This window comes from Myotis lucifugus, unplaced genomic scaffold (genome assembly GCF_000147115.1).
Source record: "Myotis lucifugus unplaced genomic scaffold, Myoluc2.0 scaffold_20, whole genome shotgun sequence".
Taxonomy (NCBI): Eukaryota; Metazoa; Chordata; class Mammalia; order Chiroptera; family Vespertilionidae; genus Myotis; species Myotis lucifugus.
In genome coordinates, this window is record NW_005871068.1 from 656,588 (window position 1) to 674,076 (window position 17,489).

At 38.3% G+C, this 17,489-nt stretch overlaps 1 protein-coding gene across 3 annotated transcripts in view; it reads left to right on the plus strand.

Moving 5' to 3' along the window:
- Positions 1-17,489, plus strand: part of MBTPS2 (membrane bound transcription factor peptidase, site 2) — a 101,087-nt gene that overhangs the window by 42,570 nt on the left and 41,028 nt on the right. For 2 of the 3 annotated variants that reach the window (XR_002828454.1, XR_002828455.1), the window contains exons 8-11: positions 8,243-8,337; positions 8,699-8,894; positions 11,090-11,165; positions 13,187-13,434. Coding sequence is in view for 1 of the 3 variants with exons in the window: in XM_006085616.3 (XP_006085678.2) it covers positions 8,243-8,337; positions 8,699-8,894; positions 11,090-11,165; positions 13,187-13,409 (590 nt within the window). In the remaining 2 variants the exon portion in view is untranslated. Of the gene's footprint in view, positions 1-8,242; positions 8,338-8,698; positions 8,895-11,089; positions 11,166-13,186; positions 16,051-17,489 lie in introns of those variants that run through there. The other variant, XM_006085616.3, reaches the window with a different exon arrangement.

Below are 17,489 nucleotides of genomic sequence, written 5' to 3' on the forward strand. Positions count from 1 at the left end.
GGAGGGCAGTTGGGGGTAATAGAGCCGGCAGGGGAGCAGTTAGGCTTTAATCAGGCTGGCACGGGAGCAGTTAGAGGGTGATCAGGCTGGCAGGCAGAAGAGGTTAGGGGCAATCAGGCAGGCAGGCAGGCGAGCAGTTGGAAGCCAGCAGTACAGGATTGTGAGAGGGATGTCCGACTGCCAGTTTAGGCCCAATCCCGCAGGCAGTCAGACATACCCTGAGGGGTCCCAGGTTGGAGAGGGTGCAGGCCGAGCTGAGGGACACCCCCCCCCCCAGTGCATGAATTTCATGCACCTGGCCTCTGGTGATTAATAATCAAGAATAACTTTACTAAAGTGCTATGTGCAACAATGGCAAAGCAGTAAGAACTGATTTTTAAAGTTTTAATATAATTTTGCATGTATAACCCATTTTAAATAACTTCTTATTGTAAAATTTTTTCAAGCATTCATAAAAATCAAGAGAGTAGTATAAAGTAACTCATGCATCCTTCTTTGAGCTTCAGCAATTATCAACATTTTGCCAGTTTTCTTTATTCAATCACCTCACTTTTGCAGGGAATATTTAAAGTACATCCTAGGCATCCTATCATTTCATCCATAAGCTTTATCATGTCTTTAACAGATGGTGACTTTTTAAACATGACCAGAGTACTAGTATCACACCTAACAAAATTAACAATAATTCCTAATATCTAGTTGGTTTTCCCTGTTAGGTTTTTTTCCATAACCATTTTTTTATAGTTGGTTTGTTTCAGTTGGATGGTATGTCTTTTAAGTTGTAACAATTCTTCCTGGCTTTTTTTTTTTTTTTGGAAATATTTGTTGAAGAAAGTGGAGTCATTTGTTTTGTTGAATTTCCCATATTCTGAATTTGTCTGGTTATATCTTATCCTCATGATGTCATTAATATATCCAGATGTCCCCCATATTTCCTTTAGAGGCTTGATTACAATCAGGATCCATGGGGGTGGGGGGCAAAAATACTCCTAGGTAGCACTCATTACTTCCTGTCGCATCCTGTAGAGGCAAACAGTCTCTGCTTGTCTCCCTCGTGGTTATGTTGACTGTTCAGTAGGCTAACCTGATTCTTTAAGGTTGAAATATTTGTCAATTTTTCCTATTCTCAAGAGCCACTTACCATCTTCCCAAATTTTCAGTTGACAGAAGGTTGGTATGTAACCCACAATGTGTTCTTCTCTAAGAAAAATAATCCATTATTTCTTACTTCTGAAGTACTTTATCATTTTCCTCCAATTTTTCTAAATTTGGTATACTCTACATTGAATTACAAGAGCCAAAATGACACAGTGGACAAATAAAGTTCTCTCCAATAGAATTTTTTCATTTAAGATATCTGCATTCCAGATGTTTGAGGTTTTGTCCTTTTCTTGTCAGAATGTAAATGAAAATTTTCCTTGAAATACTCTGAAACTCTTTCCTTATTAAATTTTAGAATATTTCACTATTATGAGTCATGTGCTATATTCTTGAAGTATTTCTTTAAAAACCTAAGGCAGGCATTGCTCTTCCATACTAATAAAAAAATCAGTCCCAAAATAATTCTTCAATATCAATTTCATCTCCTTAGGAGTTGCTGCAGTACACTATGCATATTGATTTTGCATTATGATTATATCTGATAAACTTGTACCTCTTTTTAACCATTTTTAAATTGAGAGTATATATATACTTAGCCAGTTTACAGGAATCTTAATGACTGTAAGTGTAATTTATTTTTTTAAATATATTTTATTGATTTTTCACAGAGAGGAAGGGAGAGGGATAGACAGCCAGAAACATCGACGAGAGAGAAAAATCAATCAGCTGCCTCCTGCACACTCCCAACTGGGGATGTGCCCGCAACCAAGGCACATGCCCTTGACCGGAATCGAACCTGGGACCCTTCAGTCCACAGGCTGACGCTCTATCCACTGAGCCAAATGGGTTAGGGCTGTAAGTGTAATTTAAAGTATATACTAAATTTTTTAAACATCTATAGTTGTTGCCGAAACCGGTTTGGCTCAGTGGATAGAGCGTCGGACTCAAGGGTCCCAGGTTCAGACTTGAGCACCCGGGCTGTGGATATTTAAAAAAGCTATAGATTGATAGTATTTTACATGTATCTTGACACCTTTGTTATCTTTTATTATGAATGCAGGGGAGTGCTAGAACCAAATATGCTAATACATAGTAGCCAATAATCTAAAAGTGACTCATGTTCAATTTAGAATGGAATTCAGTATACATAATTAAAATTCTAGGAATTTATATTACTTTCAAAATGATAAAGGCACCTTGGAAAGATGTGACTCTGAGTGCTCGTAAGTCGTCCCAACCAATCATTTCTGTCACCTTATTTCATATCCTGACTTGCCCTGGTATATTATTAAAATTATGAAGATATTCCCTAAGATATTAAGTAGACTAGACATTCTCCTTAAAATACTAACAGCTTTTTTTACAGATTAAAAAAATGTGGTTAATCTGCCTGAAATCACTGTATATTTTGTTAAATTGTTGAGACTTTTTTTTCTGTTAATCCTTTCTTTTTTATTTTTAAACATTAACCTGCTGAACTATGAATGTCACCAACAGAGCCAAGGCTGGTTAATTTTACCTCTGCCCTTGATGCATGAGGTAAGCCTAAGGAGTTTATTCCAGACACTCCTTGGAGACTGAATGGCCTTGCCTAGAGGTCCAAAAAAGGACAGTGGGTGAGGGCTTAGAGTTCTTTGCACCTGTAATAGATCTCTGGTTTATTTGCAGTCGGAACAGAAAACAAAAACTTTCCCTCCTTTCACATTTAAGCCTTTGCTTTTAATAGTGCTGGATGTTCATATGCCACTTAGTGAGTTGAATAGAACTAAAGTTACAGACAAGAACTAGTCTGGCTCTTTTGGGGTGGGGGCTATTTTCCTCTCTTTAGTTTGAGAGGACACTCTATATCATATATGCATAAAGCAAAATTTTTTTATTTTATTTTCTAAAAGCACTATCTTGAGTAAGAAAGACGATACTCAGCAAGTCCAGCATTTGAAATGCATTTTAAGGAGAATGATACTGAATACTGAAGGCAACTGCTTCCTAAAATGAAGCTGTGAGCCCAGACTCAGACATTCCCCTTGAATAACCTATATTCCTGTTCAGAAGAAGTGAGGGTGTATGCCCATAACTGCCTGGCAACAGGAATATTATTCTCTTACATATCTTTAAGATAATAAATGGAAAACTGCAGGGATCTTTTCCACATGTTTTAAATACCCAGATTGTTTTTAGGCCCAAATCTTCTAAAAGTTTGAGGGGGTGGGGGGAAGGTGTCTGTTTTCCCATTATGAACATCAAGTAATAATCTAAGATTTCTTTGCTATCCTAAATTGAAGAGAGCATGTGTGTTATAAATAATTTTTAAACTACTTATTACTAGGTGGTGCTGTAGAACTAAGAATAAATAAACTTGCTTCTCCTTGTGTTGGAGCTCTAACTACATTTATGTGTTTAATGAACTAGGGTAAGAAAATTGTTCAGTTCCTTTTAGTGATATAGAAAGTAGTAGTAGGAACTGTGAACTATAGATTGAAAAAGTTTCTCTCCAACCTTATTCCAAAATCGCCTCTGGTCTAGACTACCCTTTGAAGACTAGGAGATGTCTAAGACTATCTTAAGCCCCATCTTAGGGTACATTCAGAATATGCAGGTTCTCCATATAGTGAAATTATGAAACTAATCTGGTCTTAAATTTTCCTAATTGTCTCCCAGACTGGGGAGATATATGGAATAATTCTAATCTGTAACTCAAGTTAAATTGAACCCATAAATGCCTCTAGGACCTCCCGTTACAGTCTTGAATGTTCTTTCCAAAACAGAATTGGATTGGCTTCTCATGATTAATAGAAGTAACTTAATGTGAAAGTTTTCTATGGCGTCTCCACTTTATAGGTTAAAAATTGAGTTCCAGAAATTGGTTCAGCAAGTTGTTCTTTAATATGATCCAGTAGAAAAGATTCTAAAATATTTTAGACCCACAACTTTTTAAAAGTTGATAAACAAAAATATCAAGTTTACTTCTCATCTGGTAACAAAATATTTAACTTTTTAGTGGAAAACCCTGCATGTCAGGAGATACTTAATCTTGTCAGAATAGCCACAGCCATGGATTCATGTTTTGGTTGGAAAAATCACCATAAGAATCAGCCATTACCCAGAGGTTGAAAATTGGTGGTAGACTAGAGGCCAAATCCAGCCTTGGCACATGTATTTGGTTTGGCTTGCAATGTATTTATAAAAATTTTAAGTGGCTGCTAATATTTAAAATTCAAGAGGGTTCACATGAAGGTCCAGATTTCTGATTCCTCTTGGAATAAAATAAAGGAACTATCAAGTCTGGGCCCCAAGTTGAGTGGCCTGGCTGCTAACCCCTTAGAATAGTATATATCAGTGATGGCGAACCTATGACACGCGTGTCAGAGGTGACGCAAACTCATTTTTTTGGTTGATTTTTCTGTGTTAAATGGCATTTAAATATATAAAATAAATATCAAAAATATAAATCTTTGTTTTACTATGGTTGCAAATATCAAAAAATGTCTATATGTGACACGGCACCAGAGTTAAGTTAGGGTTTTTCAAAATGCTGACACGCCGAGCTCAAAAGGTTCGCCATCACAGGTATATATATTTTCTAATTCATTACGGTCCCCATCACTTCCTATTTTTTTACACACACTATCCACTTAATTTATTTGATACTAGCGGCCTGGTGCCTGGGATTCGTGCACTGGTGGGGGGCGTGGCCTGTGGGGATCAGCCGGCTGTGAGAGCACCGCTCATCCAGGTCAGCCAAGCAGCTGTGGACCTGCCCTCTGAGTGCTGCTCTCTGGTCCGGCATCTTCCATGGAGCCGGAGCTCTCGCCTCTCCAGGGGACCTGTTCGGGGCCAGGCCCAGGGACAATAGCACCGATAGGCGGTGGAGTAGGCCTCAGTCCCGCGGTGGCCACAAACCCGCCTCCTAGCCTCCAGGGTCAGCTCTGCGAGTCCAGAGGTGGCAGGGAATGAGGAGGAGGAACATGGGGCAAGGAGGCGATGATCGCAGCCTGGGTTCCTGCCCATTGGGTCGGGGTTAGCAGCAGGAGCAGCCATTCATCCTGGTCAGCCCAGCGGCGCTCCCACTGTGGCAGCACACTGACCACCAGGGGGCAGCTCCTGCATTGTGTGTCTGTTCCCTGGTGGTCAGTGCACGTCATAGCGACTGGTCGACCAGTCATTCTGGTCGTTCCCTCGTTCAGTCACTGGGCTTTTATTATATAGGATTTGCTTGCCCCCTTTAAGCATTTGGGTTATCAAACATGCTGTATCAACACATTCTGTAGTAATATCAAATTCTTGACTTTCATTCTATAGTGTATACTATCCTCTAAGGAAAGTTAGTGATCAGGCATCAGATGTAAATTTAAAAAAATAATTACTAGCAAAGACAAGTGGTATAGAACATCATTTAAGTGTTTGATGCATATTGACTTATCTACCTTATATAAGTTACTGAGAAACCTTTTCTCAAGGAGCTTCTTGGGCAGGGGTCCTCAAACTACGGCCCGCGGGCCACATGCAAATACAAATATTGTATTTGTTCCCGTTTTGTTTTTTTACTTCAAAATAAGATTATGTGCAGTGTGCATAGGAATTTGTTCATAGTTTTTTTTTAAACTATAGTCCGGCCCTCCAAAGGTCTGAGGGACAGTGAACTGGCCCCCTGTTTAAAAAGTTTGAGGACTCCTGTTCTAGGGAAAGAAACAGAGTGTGCCTACATTATTATAGTACAAGGTTAAATGTAAGTAATGACCAGAAACACTGGGAGTTGTGGGAGCAATGGTGGTCAGTCTTAACTGAGAAGTTAAGGGCAAAATTCATAACAGCAGTCCTGAGTTGGTCCTCAACAGTGAGTTTAATTTCAGGAGGCCAAGCTAGAAATGAACCATGGCACCATAAGACTAGAAGGTGATCAAGGACCTGTTAGGAATTTGGTTCAGCAAGAGAATAGTATGAGATAAGATGATAAAAAATGAAAGTCTAAGTTTTAGGCTATGAAATTTAGACTTTATTTGGGAGCAGTGCAGAGTGTTTGGAAATGTTACGTTAGAAGAGTCACATTCTTGTAGTTCTACCTTAGCAGGTTAATTTGAAACATTCGGTATGTAGGACAGGTTTGCACATGCGAGCTAAATGATAAGCAAATAAGACTCATTAGGACTTTGTTCAGATGGGTGAGGTGAGAAGGAATTGGAGTCTACACTCAAGTGGGAACAGATGGTGATAGAAAAATGATTAGGGGGTAAATATTGGTGGGACCTGGCAACTGACCAAAATGAACACTGAGGGTTTCAGCTTGTGTTGATTTCTTTTTTAATTCTAATAACTTTTTGCCTTATACTTTATCATTGTGCTGATGAGTGATTGTAGGCACAGGTTTGTCAGTGCCGTCACATATTCACAGTTTGCTTTCATATTTTATTTATTTATTTTTTTTAAAAAAATATATTTTATTGATTTTTTACAGAGAGGAAGGGAGAGAGATAGAGAGTCAGAAACATCGATGAGAGAGAAACATCGATCAGCCGCCTCCTGCACATCTCCCACTGGGGATGTGCCCGCAACCCAGGTACATGCCCTTGACCGGAACCGAACCTGGGACCTTTCAGTCCGCAGGCCGACGCTCTATCCACTGAGCCAAACCGGTTTTGGCTGCTTTCATATTTTAAATATGATTTGTCACCCCAGATTTCAATATCTATTCAGTTATGATAAGAAAACAAAACTGCCGCCGAAGCCGGTTTGGCTCAGTGGATAGAGCATCGACCTGCGGACTGAAGGGTCCCAGGTTCGATTCCGGTTAAGGGCATGTACCTTGGTTGCGGGCACATCCCCGGTGGGAGGTGTGCAGGAGGTGGCTGATCGATGTTTCTCTCTCATCGATGTTTCTAGCTCTCTATCTCTCTCCCTTCCTCTCTGTGAAAAATTAATGAAATATATTTAAAAAAAAGAGAGAGAGAGAGAAAACAAAACTGCCCATGTAGCCAACCATTGCAGAGGAGAAGTAGATGCATTAATTAGTTTGCTTCACCTGTTTTGTTCTTTACTTTGTGTTGACCAAGAAGAAGAGAGATCAGCAGTGGTTAGGGAAGATCCAGTGTAGCCAGTACAAGATGTCATTCTTAAATAATCTAGTTTAAAAAAACTATTTAAAAACAAACAAAAACCTTTGGCTGAAATACAGTGTCCTTATAAAATCACATTGCATATCAACTAACATTTTCATGCCAGTGTTCCTGAAGACACTCTTGTAATAGAAAACCTTTTTTTTTATTTGTACTGGAAAGCGTACTTTTTTTGCAGTACTATAGTAACTTTGTTCTTGAATGTCTTCAGCCCATTTGAGTATATGGCTGTATGAATATAAGATTCTAAATTTAATTGGTCCTCCCCATATATCAATTTATGCTTTACAAGTTTGATGTGTTGAATGCTGAGAACCTTCCAAAATAAATACATGGAAAATACTTTTTATACCACCTGCGTCAGTGATTTAGCTTCCTTATTCTGCCCCGGATACCAGTGAAGCAGTCTACCAAAGAACTTCAAAACAATAAGTGAATAGTGGGAATAAACAGTTTCTGTTACCGTTCAAAAATGGTAACTGGATTATTGGTGTGCAGGCAAATGTGTACACATCTGTGGGGTCAAATTGGGCTGCCCTGGTTCCGGAAGGAAAGCCCCAAGGTAAGCCTGGAGGTGAGATAGGTATGTGATATAATAGAGATTTCCTTAGGGATGAGAGTCTCGTGGGCATCCTTTGGCCCACTTTGTTTGCTAACACAACCGTGCAGGGGACCAGTAGTGATTGGATCAGTAGCGTTAGGGCAGCTAACAGTGGCTCATTAAATGTTTGTACTTGACCAGCCGGAGTTATTATAAAGCCCACTGAGACTGGGGTTCCAGCTTTACAAATGGGTCAGTTTATATGAAGACAGCTAACCTAGGGTAAGTGCTGCTTCTTGATTCCAGATTGAATATATATCTTTTGTAATGTAAAACCAAACCCTGCAGTGAGTAGCCATCAAGCTGAGCTCTGAATTATCCAGTTGTTTCTGAATTCATATGCATCTTACTGTTGTTGTCTTGAAAGCAAAATTTTTATGACAAATGTAATTCTATATATAACAGATTCTAATAAACTATTTCTCTTCAGCATACAAACGGCTAGATGGTTCAATCGAATGCTGTAACAACCAAAGCCTCACAGATGTGTGCTTTTCCTACAGAAATAATTTTAATAAGCGTTTGGTAAGTTGTCTCTGAAGCTGTCTTGCTGGTCTGATATAATTATTATATAATAAGCAGATAGAGCTAAAATGGAATCTATGAAAACTTCTCTCCCTTTTACTTTGTATCATTTTATTAAAATCTCTGCATTTCATGTGTCACATTTCATCTGAGAATCTTTAAAAATTTATAGTGGTAATATCATATTTGTACAAAGTAAAATACTTGAATCTGACTTATAGTAGGTGCACATAAATGGCATTTTTTACATGAAATTCTTTTCTAATATGCTAGGACATTAAAGATATTGAAGGACTTGTAACATGGTGATTTTTTTTAATAAATCATTTTTAGTATTGGCTAATTAATATTTTATTCCTAGCATACATGTCTACCTGCGCGGAAAGCAGTTGAAGCCACCCAAGTTTGTAGAACCAATAAAGACTGTAAAAGAGGCTCAAGTTCAAGTTTCTGCATAATCCCTTCTTTGGAAACTCACACCCGCTTAATAAAAGTGAAACACCCACCTCAAATCGATATGTTGTACGTGGGACATCCTCTGCACCTGCACTACACAGGTGAGTATTATGGTGGTAGATCCTCAGAAAATCATTAAGATGCCATATTGCATTAGTTTTTGTCATTAATTTGCTCACTTTTCAAAGTCTTGTTAACTTGTTCTTATTTTTAATTTTAAAAATTATCAGTTACAGTTGACATGCAACTTTATATTAGTTTCAGGTGTTGCTAACTTATTCTTAAGTATTAAATAAAATTTAGGCAGTAGGAAAATAGTCTGAATTTATAAAAGCAAGATGGAGCTGAATCCCATGTCTGCCTTTGGAAAGTAATACATTTTTCCTTCTCTTCCACTTATGCCCAAGTCATAGAGCTGGTCTCTTAGATATTATGTGAAAGTTTATTAAATTTTATCCAAGCTCCCAAAAGTAGTGACAAGAGCAGCATACCCCAGAGAATGCCAGGGATCATAGAGGTATGACAATAAAGTAATTTGTGCATGACACGTGAATCTTATGTGAACATAATTTCAAAACTGGACAGCATAATTATTTGAACAGTATAGAGCTTCTCCATGTGGCTGAAGATCCTATAGTCTAACTCATTTTGTTGTCTAAGCTTTTTAGTATTCCTTTTTTAAATAACTTGCTGAAATATTTACATACCATACAATTCATGCTTTTAAAATATTTGTTTTATTATTGACTTTAGAGAGGAAGGGAGAGAGAGAGAAACATCAGTGATGAGAGAGAATCGATCAGCTCAGAGAGAGAGAGAGAGAGAGAGAGAGAGAGAGAGAGAGAAACATTGATCAGCTGCCTCCTACACTGTGGGGGTTGAGCCCGCAGCCCAGGCATGTGCCCTGACCAGAAATTGAACCATGACCTCCTGGTTCATAGATGGAGGCTCAACCACTAAGCCATGCTGGCCAGGCCAATTCATGCTTTTAAAGTATACAATTTAGTAGTTTTTAATATATTCAGAATTGTGCAACCATCACCAAAAATCTAGTTCCAGAATATTTTCACCTCAAAAAGGAACCCTATTCCCATTAAGCAATCACTCCTCATTTTTCCCCAATATCCCCCAGCCTTTGGCAACGACTAATCTAATTTCTGTGTCTATAAATTTGCCTGTTCTTCGAGTTTCACATAAATGGAATATTTTGTGACCAGCTTCTTTCACTTAGCATAATGTTTTCAAGGTTCATCTATGTTCTAGCCTATTCCAGTACATCATTTTTATGGCCAAATAATATTCCATTGTATGGGCATAGCACATTTTCTTTATTCATTAATCATTTGATGGGTATGTGGATTTTATGTTACTCTTTTTTTTTTTTTTTTTTATATTTTATTGATTTTTCACAGAGAGAAAGGGAGAGGGATAGAGAGTTAGAAACATCGATGAGAGAGAAACATTGACCAGCTGCCTCCTGCACACTCCCCACTGGGGATGTGCCTGCAACCAAGGTACATGCCCTTGGCCGGAATCGAACCTGGGACCCTTGAGTCCACAGGCCGACGCTCTATCCACTGAGCCAAACCGGTTAGGGCTTATGTTACTCTTTAAAAGGCTCTCATTGCATCATAATCATATCCTGAGGTATAACCTGAATCATTCTTATTTTTGAGTTTTATACTAAATGACTCTAGATTACAAATATTAAATACATCCTCGACAAATGAAAAAAAAGGTCCCCTTTTAGGGTAATACAGAAGTGTATACTGTAGGTTCTACTTAATTACAAGAAAGTTTTTAGATATTTTGAACAAAAACAGGATTCTGGAATCCACATAGTGGAAGAGACCTTAAAAATTCTCTAGTCTTAATCCTTCTTTCAGCAATGAAGAAAAAACCGAGACCAAAAAGGTTAAGTAAGGCTAGTTGTAGTAAATATAACTTTAAGGTTATACCTCTTTGAAAGGGTAAGGACTCTTGATGTAAATTCTGTATGTATTAAATCAGTCTGTGTTTGGTATTCATATTTGGTATATAGTTAACTTTATCTTATTCTCACCTCAAAATATAAGTGGGTATTGGGGAATGATTTTCTGTATTCCAGTATTTTTATTAGATGCTCTTAGAATAATTGATTGTTTTCATATGTGGTACAAAGCCTGTCTCATATGTTTGGAAAAGGCTTTCTCAACCAATTTAATAGGCTAGCCCAATTTTTTTATTATATGGTAAAATTTATGCTGTTGTTTATCTATATGAATAATATGCATTATTCCTTTTCTTTTTCTTTTAGTGAGCATCACCAGTTTTATCCCACGTTTTAACTTTCTAAGCATAGATCTGCCTGTGGTTGTGGAGACATTTGTCAAGTATCCTTTCTGGAGTGAAAATGTTTTAAAAATGTGTTATGTGGAACTTGATCATTCTTACCTTAAATAGAACATTCATAAACCTTACAGATATCAATTAATTACTAACAACTAAAAAAGAGACTTTACGTTGAAAAACATCAACTTAGGAGGGAAGAAGTCAGAGGGAGGAGAGAGATTGAAAGGGAAAGAAGAAGTTTAAGGACACGAAAGGAAAGGAACCCAGAATACAAATTGAGAGTTGAATTATAAAGGATGAAAACTGTAGTTACTAGTGAGGTGATGAATTCTGCCTTTTCTGGGCCTGTTAGCTCTACACAAGGGAGAGCAGATTGTTTCCACTACTAAAATAGAATTCAGAGGACAAAAATCTCTTGTGTTCTTTAGCATATTGTGTTTGCATATACAAGGTGAACTTTTTTTTAATATATATTTTATTGATTTTTTACAGAGAGGAAGGGAGAGGGATAGAGTTAGAAACATCGATGAGAGAGAAACATCGATCAGCTGCCTCCTGCACACCTCCTACTGGGGATGTGCCCGCAACCAAGTTACATGCCCTTGACCGGAATCGAACCTGGGACCTTTCTGTCTGCAGGCCGACGCTCTATTCACTGAGCCAAACCAGTTAGGGCAAGGTGAACTTTTTTTAAAAAAAATATTATTATGTAGAATTTGAATAAACTGAACAGTTTGGAGGGTTTCCTTTTGCCACTTTCAAATTTTTTAAATGCCTTTCCTCAGTGATTTGGGAAATAATGAAATGGAAAACAAATGAGCAGTTACTAAAAAATGTGTACAATCAAGATTGTATCTTTTTTTTATTTTTTACAGAGAGGAAGGGAAAGGGATAGAGAGTTAGAAACATCGATGAGAGAGAAACATCGATCAGCTGCCTCCTGCACACCCTTACTGGGGTTGTGCCCGCAACCAAGGTACATGCCTTTGACCGGAATCAAACCTGGGACCCTTCAGTCCGCAGACCGAGGCTCTATCCACTGAGCCAAACCAGTTAGGGCAAGATTGTATCTTGTAGATTTATCTCAGGGATTTGCACTATACACGTATAGATGATAGTAAAATACAGTGGGGCCTTGACTTACGAGTTTAATTCGTTCCGTGACGGAGCTCATAACTCAAATTACTCATATGTCAAATCATAAAGTGAACGAGTGAGACACGTGATGCTGGGCTGATGTGGCGTTCACTGTGACATTCGCTGCACCAACTAGCGGTGGGGTATCTGAAGCTGGCTCGTAACCCGAATTTTAGCTCACAACTCAAAGCAAAAAATCGGCCAAGAGACGGCTCGTATCTCGAAAAACTCGTAAGTCAAGGCCTCATTGTAGAGTTATATTTACATTATAGTTATATTTGTGCTCTAACCTTATAGATGATGGTAAAATAGCGTTCAAGGGGCCAAAACCTTTGTTTCCTAATGGAAGGTAATACTTATACGGATCAAAAAATAATTTTATTTCTTATTTCTTCCAAATTCCTTTCCTTGTTGTATCATTATAGAGTTAAAAAGACTTAGTCTTTCCTAGAGTTCATTATAGAGCAGGGGTGGGCAAACTTTTTGACTCGAGGGCCACAATGGGTTCTTAAACTGGACCAGAGGGCCGGAACAAAAGCATGGATGGAGTGTTTGTGTGAACTAATATAAATTCAAAGTAAACATCATTACATAAAAGGGTACGGTCTTTTTTTTTTTTAGTTTTATTCATTTCAAACGGGCCGGGCCGTAGTTTGCCCACGGCTGTTATAGAGTATCTTAGTTTACAAATGGTTGGCCTTTAGTTTTCTAGTCAAGGTTTTTGAACTTAGAAATAATATGTTATTTGTTTTAAATAGTAGAGACCCAAGAAGGAATGGCCTGTACTCGTAGGCACAGATTCAGAGAAAGGAGGGAAGTCACCTGTCATCTCGAATCCAGTCCTAGTAAAGTATCTTCTCCTGAATCCTGGAAATGGGATTTCCACTCAGACCTCACAATCGGCTCCTTAACTGATTTTAACCAGGTACCTGATTTCTCTCTCAGGAGCTCTGGCTATTGTTAATGCAGTGCCCTGCTTTGCTTTGGATGGACAGTGGATTTTAAACTCATTCCTGGATGCTACTCTTACCTCAGTGATTGGAGACAATGATGTGAAAGATCTGATAGGATTTTTCATCTTGCTGGGTGGCAGTATACTTTTGGCTGCCAACGTGACTCTGGGGCTCTGGATGGTTACAGCACGGTAATGTTGGCACTCATCTGACAGAATCTGTGAGTTACAATATACAATACTGAAAACCAGTACTTGGTATGAAATATAAAGTGTTCCCTTAAATTACATTTTAGCCAACAACTTTTAAGCTCCTCCTATAGCCAGAGTATCCAAATGCTAGGATGGGGATAAACAGAAGAAACGCAAGGAATAGTCCTTGACTACATCCTAGTTTCAAAGACTGAACTTACAATCTGCAGATGCTTGTGGAACAATTTCTCAACAAGCGCAGATTCTTGTTAAACTGTTTTGTGTGACTTTGTATTGTCTCAGTAGTTTAAAAGGAGAACAGAATTTGGTAAAATTAGTTGGGGGAAACTTCTTGAAAAACCATCATTAATCCATATTTGAAGGAGACTAGACTTTGGCCAAGTGGAAGGGGGAGCATTTTCTCGGCCTATACCACTTGTCCTTTGTCTTGTTTGAAAAGTATTTTAAAATTTAATGGCGTATTGTTTTATCTTCTGATAACTGAGGTCTGATTACAATTAATAAAGTTTTGTAAAAGAATCTACTGACCCAAAAGGGAAAATCTTTGTCAAATGATGCCAAATAATTGGACAAAGTAAGAAGTAGGGCCTATAATACCTTGAAACAGGTTTTGCCCCACAAGTTACCTCTTTGCTAATGTATCCCCATTCCCTCACAGCAGCACTTGGCCTTGACATTTAGAATCAGCTGCAGGAAGTGTCTCCCACTTGCAGCACGAGCTGGAGCAGTTAGGGTTGAACCTCAGAACTAAGCTGGGTCTTTCGACAGATCACAAGCCACACCACAGGACCTCTGCGGTCCTGATTACCTGCAGAGCTTCACAGCTTGGAACCCTTCCAGGGTAGACCTTTTTTCTTACGCTGCTGGGGCTATTTGAGTCCTAACTCCCAGGTTCCTGTCTTCGAGAAGCAACTGCCTTAAGCTCTGAGCTATGCTCTGTCCTCACCAGCAGCTCCCACGTTTCTCTGTGTTGGGCAATAAAAGATCTAGTCCTGGCCTTCCATCTTTCCCCCGAGCTACCTCACTGGGTCCACAGAACACTTGGTAGCACAGTGAGAATGGCTTCACATGAGTACCAACGTGGATTTGCCAGAGCCTGGGAACCTACTCTTGTGCCGAAAAAGCCCCGCCTAGTTCAGAAGTGTATGAGCATGCTGTACTTTGATGACAAATATGTCCTTTCCTCATACACTCAGGAACACTAACAGACATGTATCTAACTTCTTCAGTAAGTGAGGTATTCCATGGGGTTCACCTTTTTCAGATTAATGAGTTGCTGTTCAGGTACTAAAAGTTTTTAATCATTTTTAACACACTCTTTAGATTGTATTACACATTTGCCTGCCTTCTTAAACGAATTATATATTGAGTATGATTTTAACATTTAAGTAATGACTCCAGGTTATCAGTTATTAGCACTACTAAAACCATACAAATTATTAGTCTATCCTAGGAAAAACGCATTTGTTCTGTTTGTTACGCAATCATTCAGGATGAAAGTGTATTAGCAGAGTAATGTTCAGACCTGTTCAGGTAGAACTTGGGGAATACCATGAAATACTTGCATAATTAATTCAAATACGTGAGCTAAGCGATTTACTAATGAAAATATATATGCGCAGGTCAGCTTTTTAAAAACTGAGGAAAAATTTTAATAGAAAAAATCCTTCCCATTAATTTTGTTTTCTGGGTGAAAAAAATCTCCAACCACATTATTTTCTTGTAGCTTTTAAACACCTTGGTCTGTTGCTCCATAGGGTCAGGATTTGGGAACCACTCTATTAGGATATTGCGCAGATCAGTCCTATTTGTATACAATGGCCTCATCCTGTAAGAAAGGAAAGAAATGTTACGTGTTGTCTCTTCAGCTTGATTGTGGGCACTTCTAGAGCAAGGACCATGTCATACTCCTCTTGCATCCCTGACACAGTGCATGAGACATCATAAATACTTAATAAATATGGTTGAATGGGTGATAATTAGTGTTATTTATGGATTAGGGAAGCATGTATCTATTTAAGTAAGCTATAAAAACTATTGACTATTTACTGTAAATATATGTTAACATAAAAAATAACTCGGAAGGTCTGTGTGTCCCTGGAAGATTATCATCTCTATGAAAATAATCCATTTTGATTTCTGTAGAGCAATTAGAAAAATTGAATTATTTTGAGGCTTTGAAGAAAGTGTTCTTTTTGTGTTGTCATTTTGTTCAGTGAAATTTTATTTTCAGTGTTCCTACTCTGCATTGTTTACATTTTTGAGGATTTAAAAAAATCACCTACGATCTGTAAAGAATGTATATATTTCTTTCAGCATCTCAGTTTGAAAAGACATGCAGTTAAACTTGACCTTTTGGTAATCACTCTTGTAGGTCATTGTCTGTTCTAATAGTAAATTGTAAACTTGTACTTCATGGATATGTAGCTCTCAGTCATCAGTTTGTCCTATGGTATTTATTGAATGTCCATATACTAATGGTGCACAGAGATTTTCTTCTCTAAATCTTTTGACTGTGTTGTAATTCATTCATAGGATTTAACTTGAAGATACCATAGTTGCTGGCATTTGATGTTTAGCAATAAAAGAATAAATGTGTACCAGCAGTCTATATTTTATCATCATCTGTGTGTTGTCTTTTTAAAAATATTTGTATTCTTTTCTATCAAAATTGTTTCTTTTACATACAGTACGATCTCAGCTGTTGTGTTGTTGTTTTTTATTTTTAGAGAGAGGAAGGGGGAGAGAGAAACATTGATCGGTTGCCTCCTGCATGTACCCCAACCAGGGATTGAACTTATAACCTAGGTAAGTGCCCTGACTGGGAATCAAACCTACCACCTTTTCGTGTATGGGATGACTTTCCAACCAAATGCACCACACTAGTTGTTTTCAAATTCTTTTTTCTTTTTTTAAATTTATTTTATTTGTTAATCCTCACCTGAGAATATTTTTTCCACTGTTTTTTTTAGAGAGAGTAGAAGGGAAGGAGGGAAAAACATCGATGAGAGAGCCACATTGATTGTTTGCCTCCTTGCACGTCCCCCGACTGAGCTGGGATTGAACCTGCAACCCAGGTATGCACCCTTGACCGGGAATTGAACCCAAGACCCTTCGGTGCATAAGCTGACACCCTAATCACTGGGAAACACTAGCCAGGGCTTGATTCTAAAAGCAGCCTTCAGTTTTTACTCAAGTGATCTATATGTGAAATTCCTTGCAGGCATGGAAAGAAGTCTTTTTTTTTTAATATATTTTATTGATTTTTTTACAGAGAGGAAGGGAGAGAGATAGAGAGTTAGAAACATGGATGAGAGAGAAACATCGATCAGCTGCCTCCTGCACATCTCCTACTGGGGATGTGCCCGCAACCCAGGTACATGCCCTTGACCGGAATCGAACCTGGGACCTTTCAGTCCGCAGGCCGACGCTCTATCCACTGAGCCAAACCGGTTTCGGCTGGAAAGAAGTCTTTAAAATAAGATTTCTGTGCTCTCACTACTGTTTTGGAAATGGCCTGTTTATGGATGAAGAAAGAGGACTATTATCATGTTTCCTTTTATTAGTGTCTGATAGAAGTCTTCTTTAAATTAGTCTATATTTTTAGGAAATTCATGAAAGGAAAGTACTTCAACTATGACATTTGGTTCTTCTTGACCTTGTGTCCTCGTGCTTCCTCCCTTGCCTGCAGAGCCTACCCCTCTCCCATACTCCCATATGTACACACACATACACCCATGCATGCACACATTCTCTTTCTAGGTTATTAAGGGCCAGATAAAATAGGCTGAAAATTTAACCCAATTCCTGATTGGTTAGCCTTATTCTCCTCCTCCTCCTTGCCTCTGATCCCATTGTACCACACTGGCCAGGGCTGATCTTAGTTGTTTTTTTACATTTTTTGTTTAATTTATTGTATTTGAGCAACATGACTAGGTGACTGGTTATCTAAGCCACCTTTTTTATTAGCAGCTTTATTGAGATAAAATTAAATACCATAATGTTCACCTGTTTAAAGTTTGCAATTCAATGTAAACTATTTTTCTTTTAATGACTATGCTTT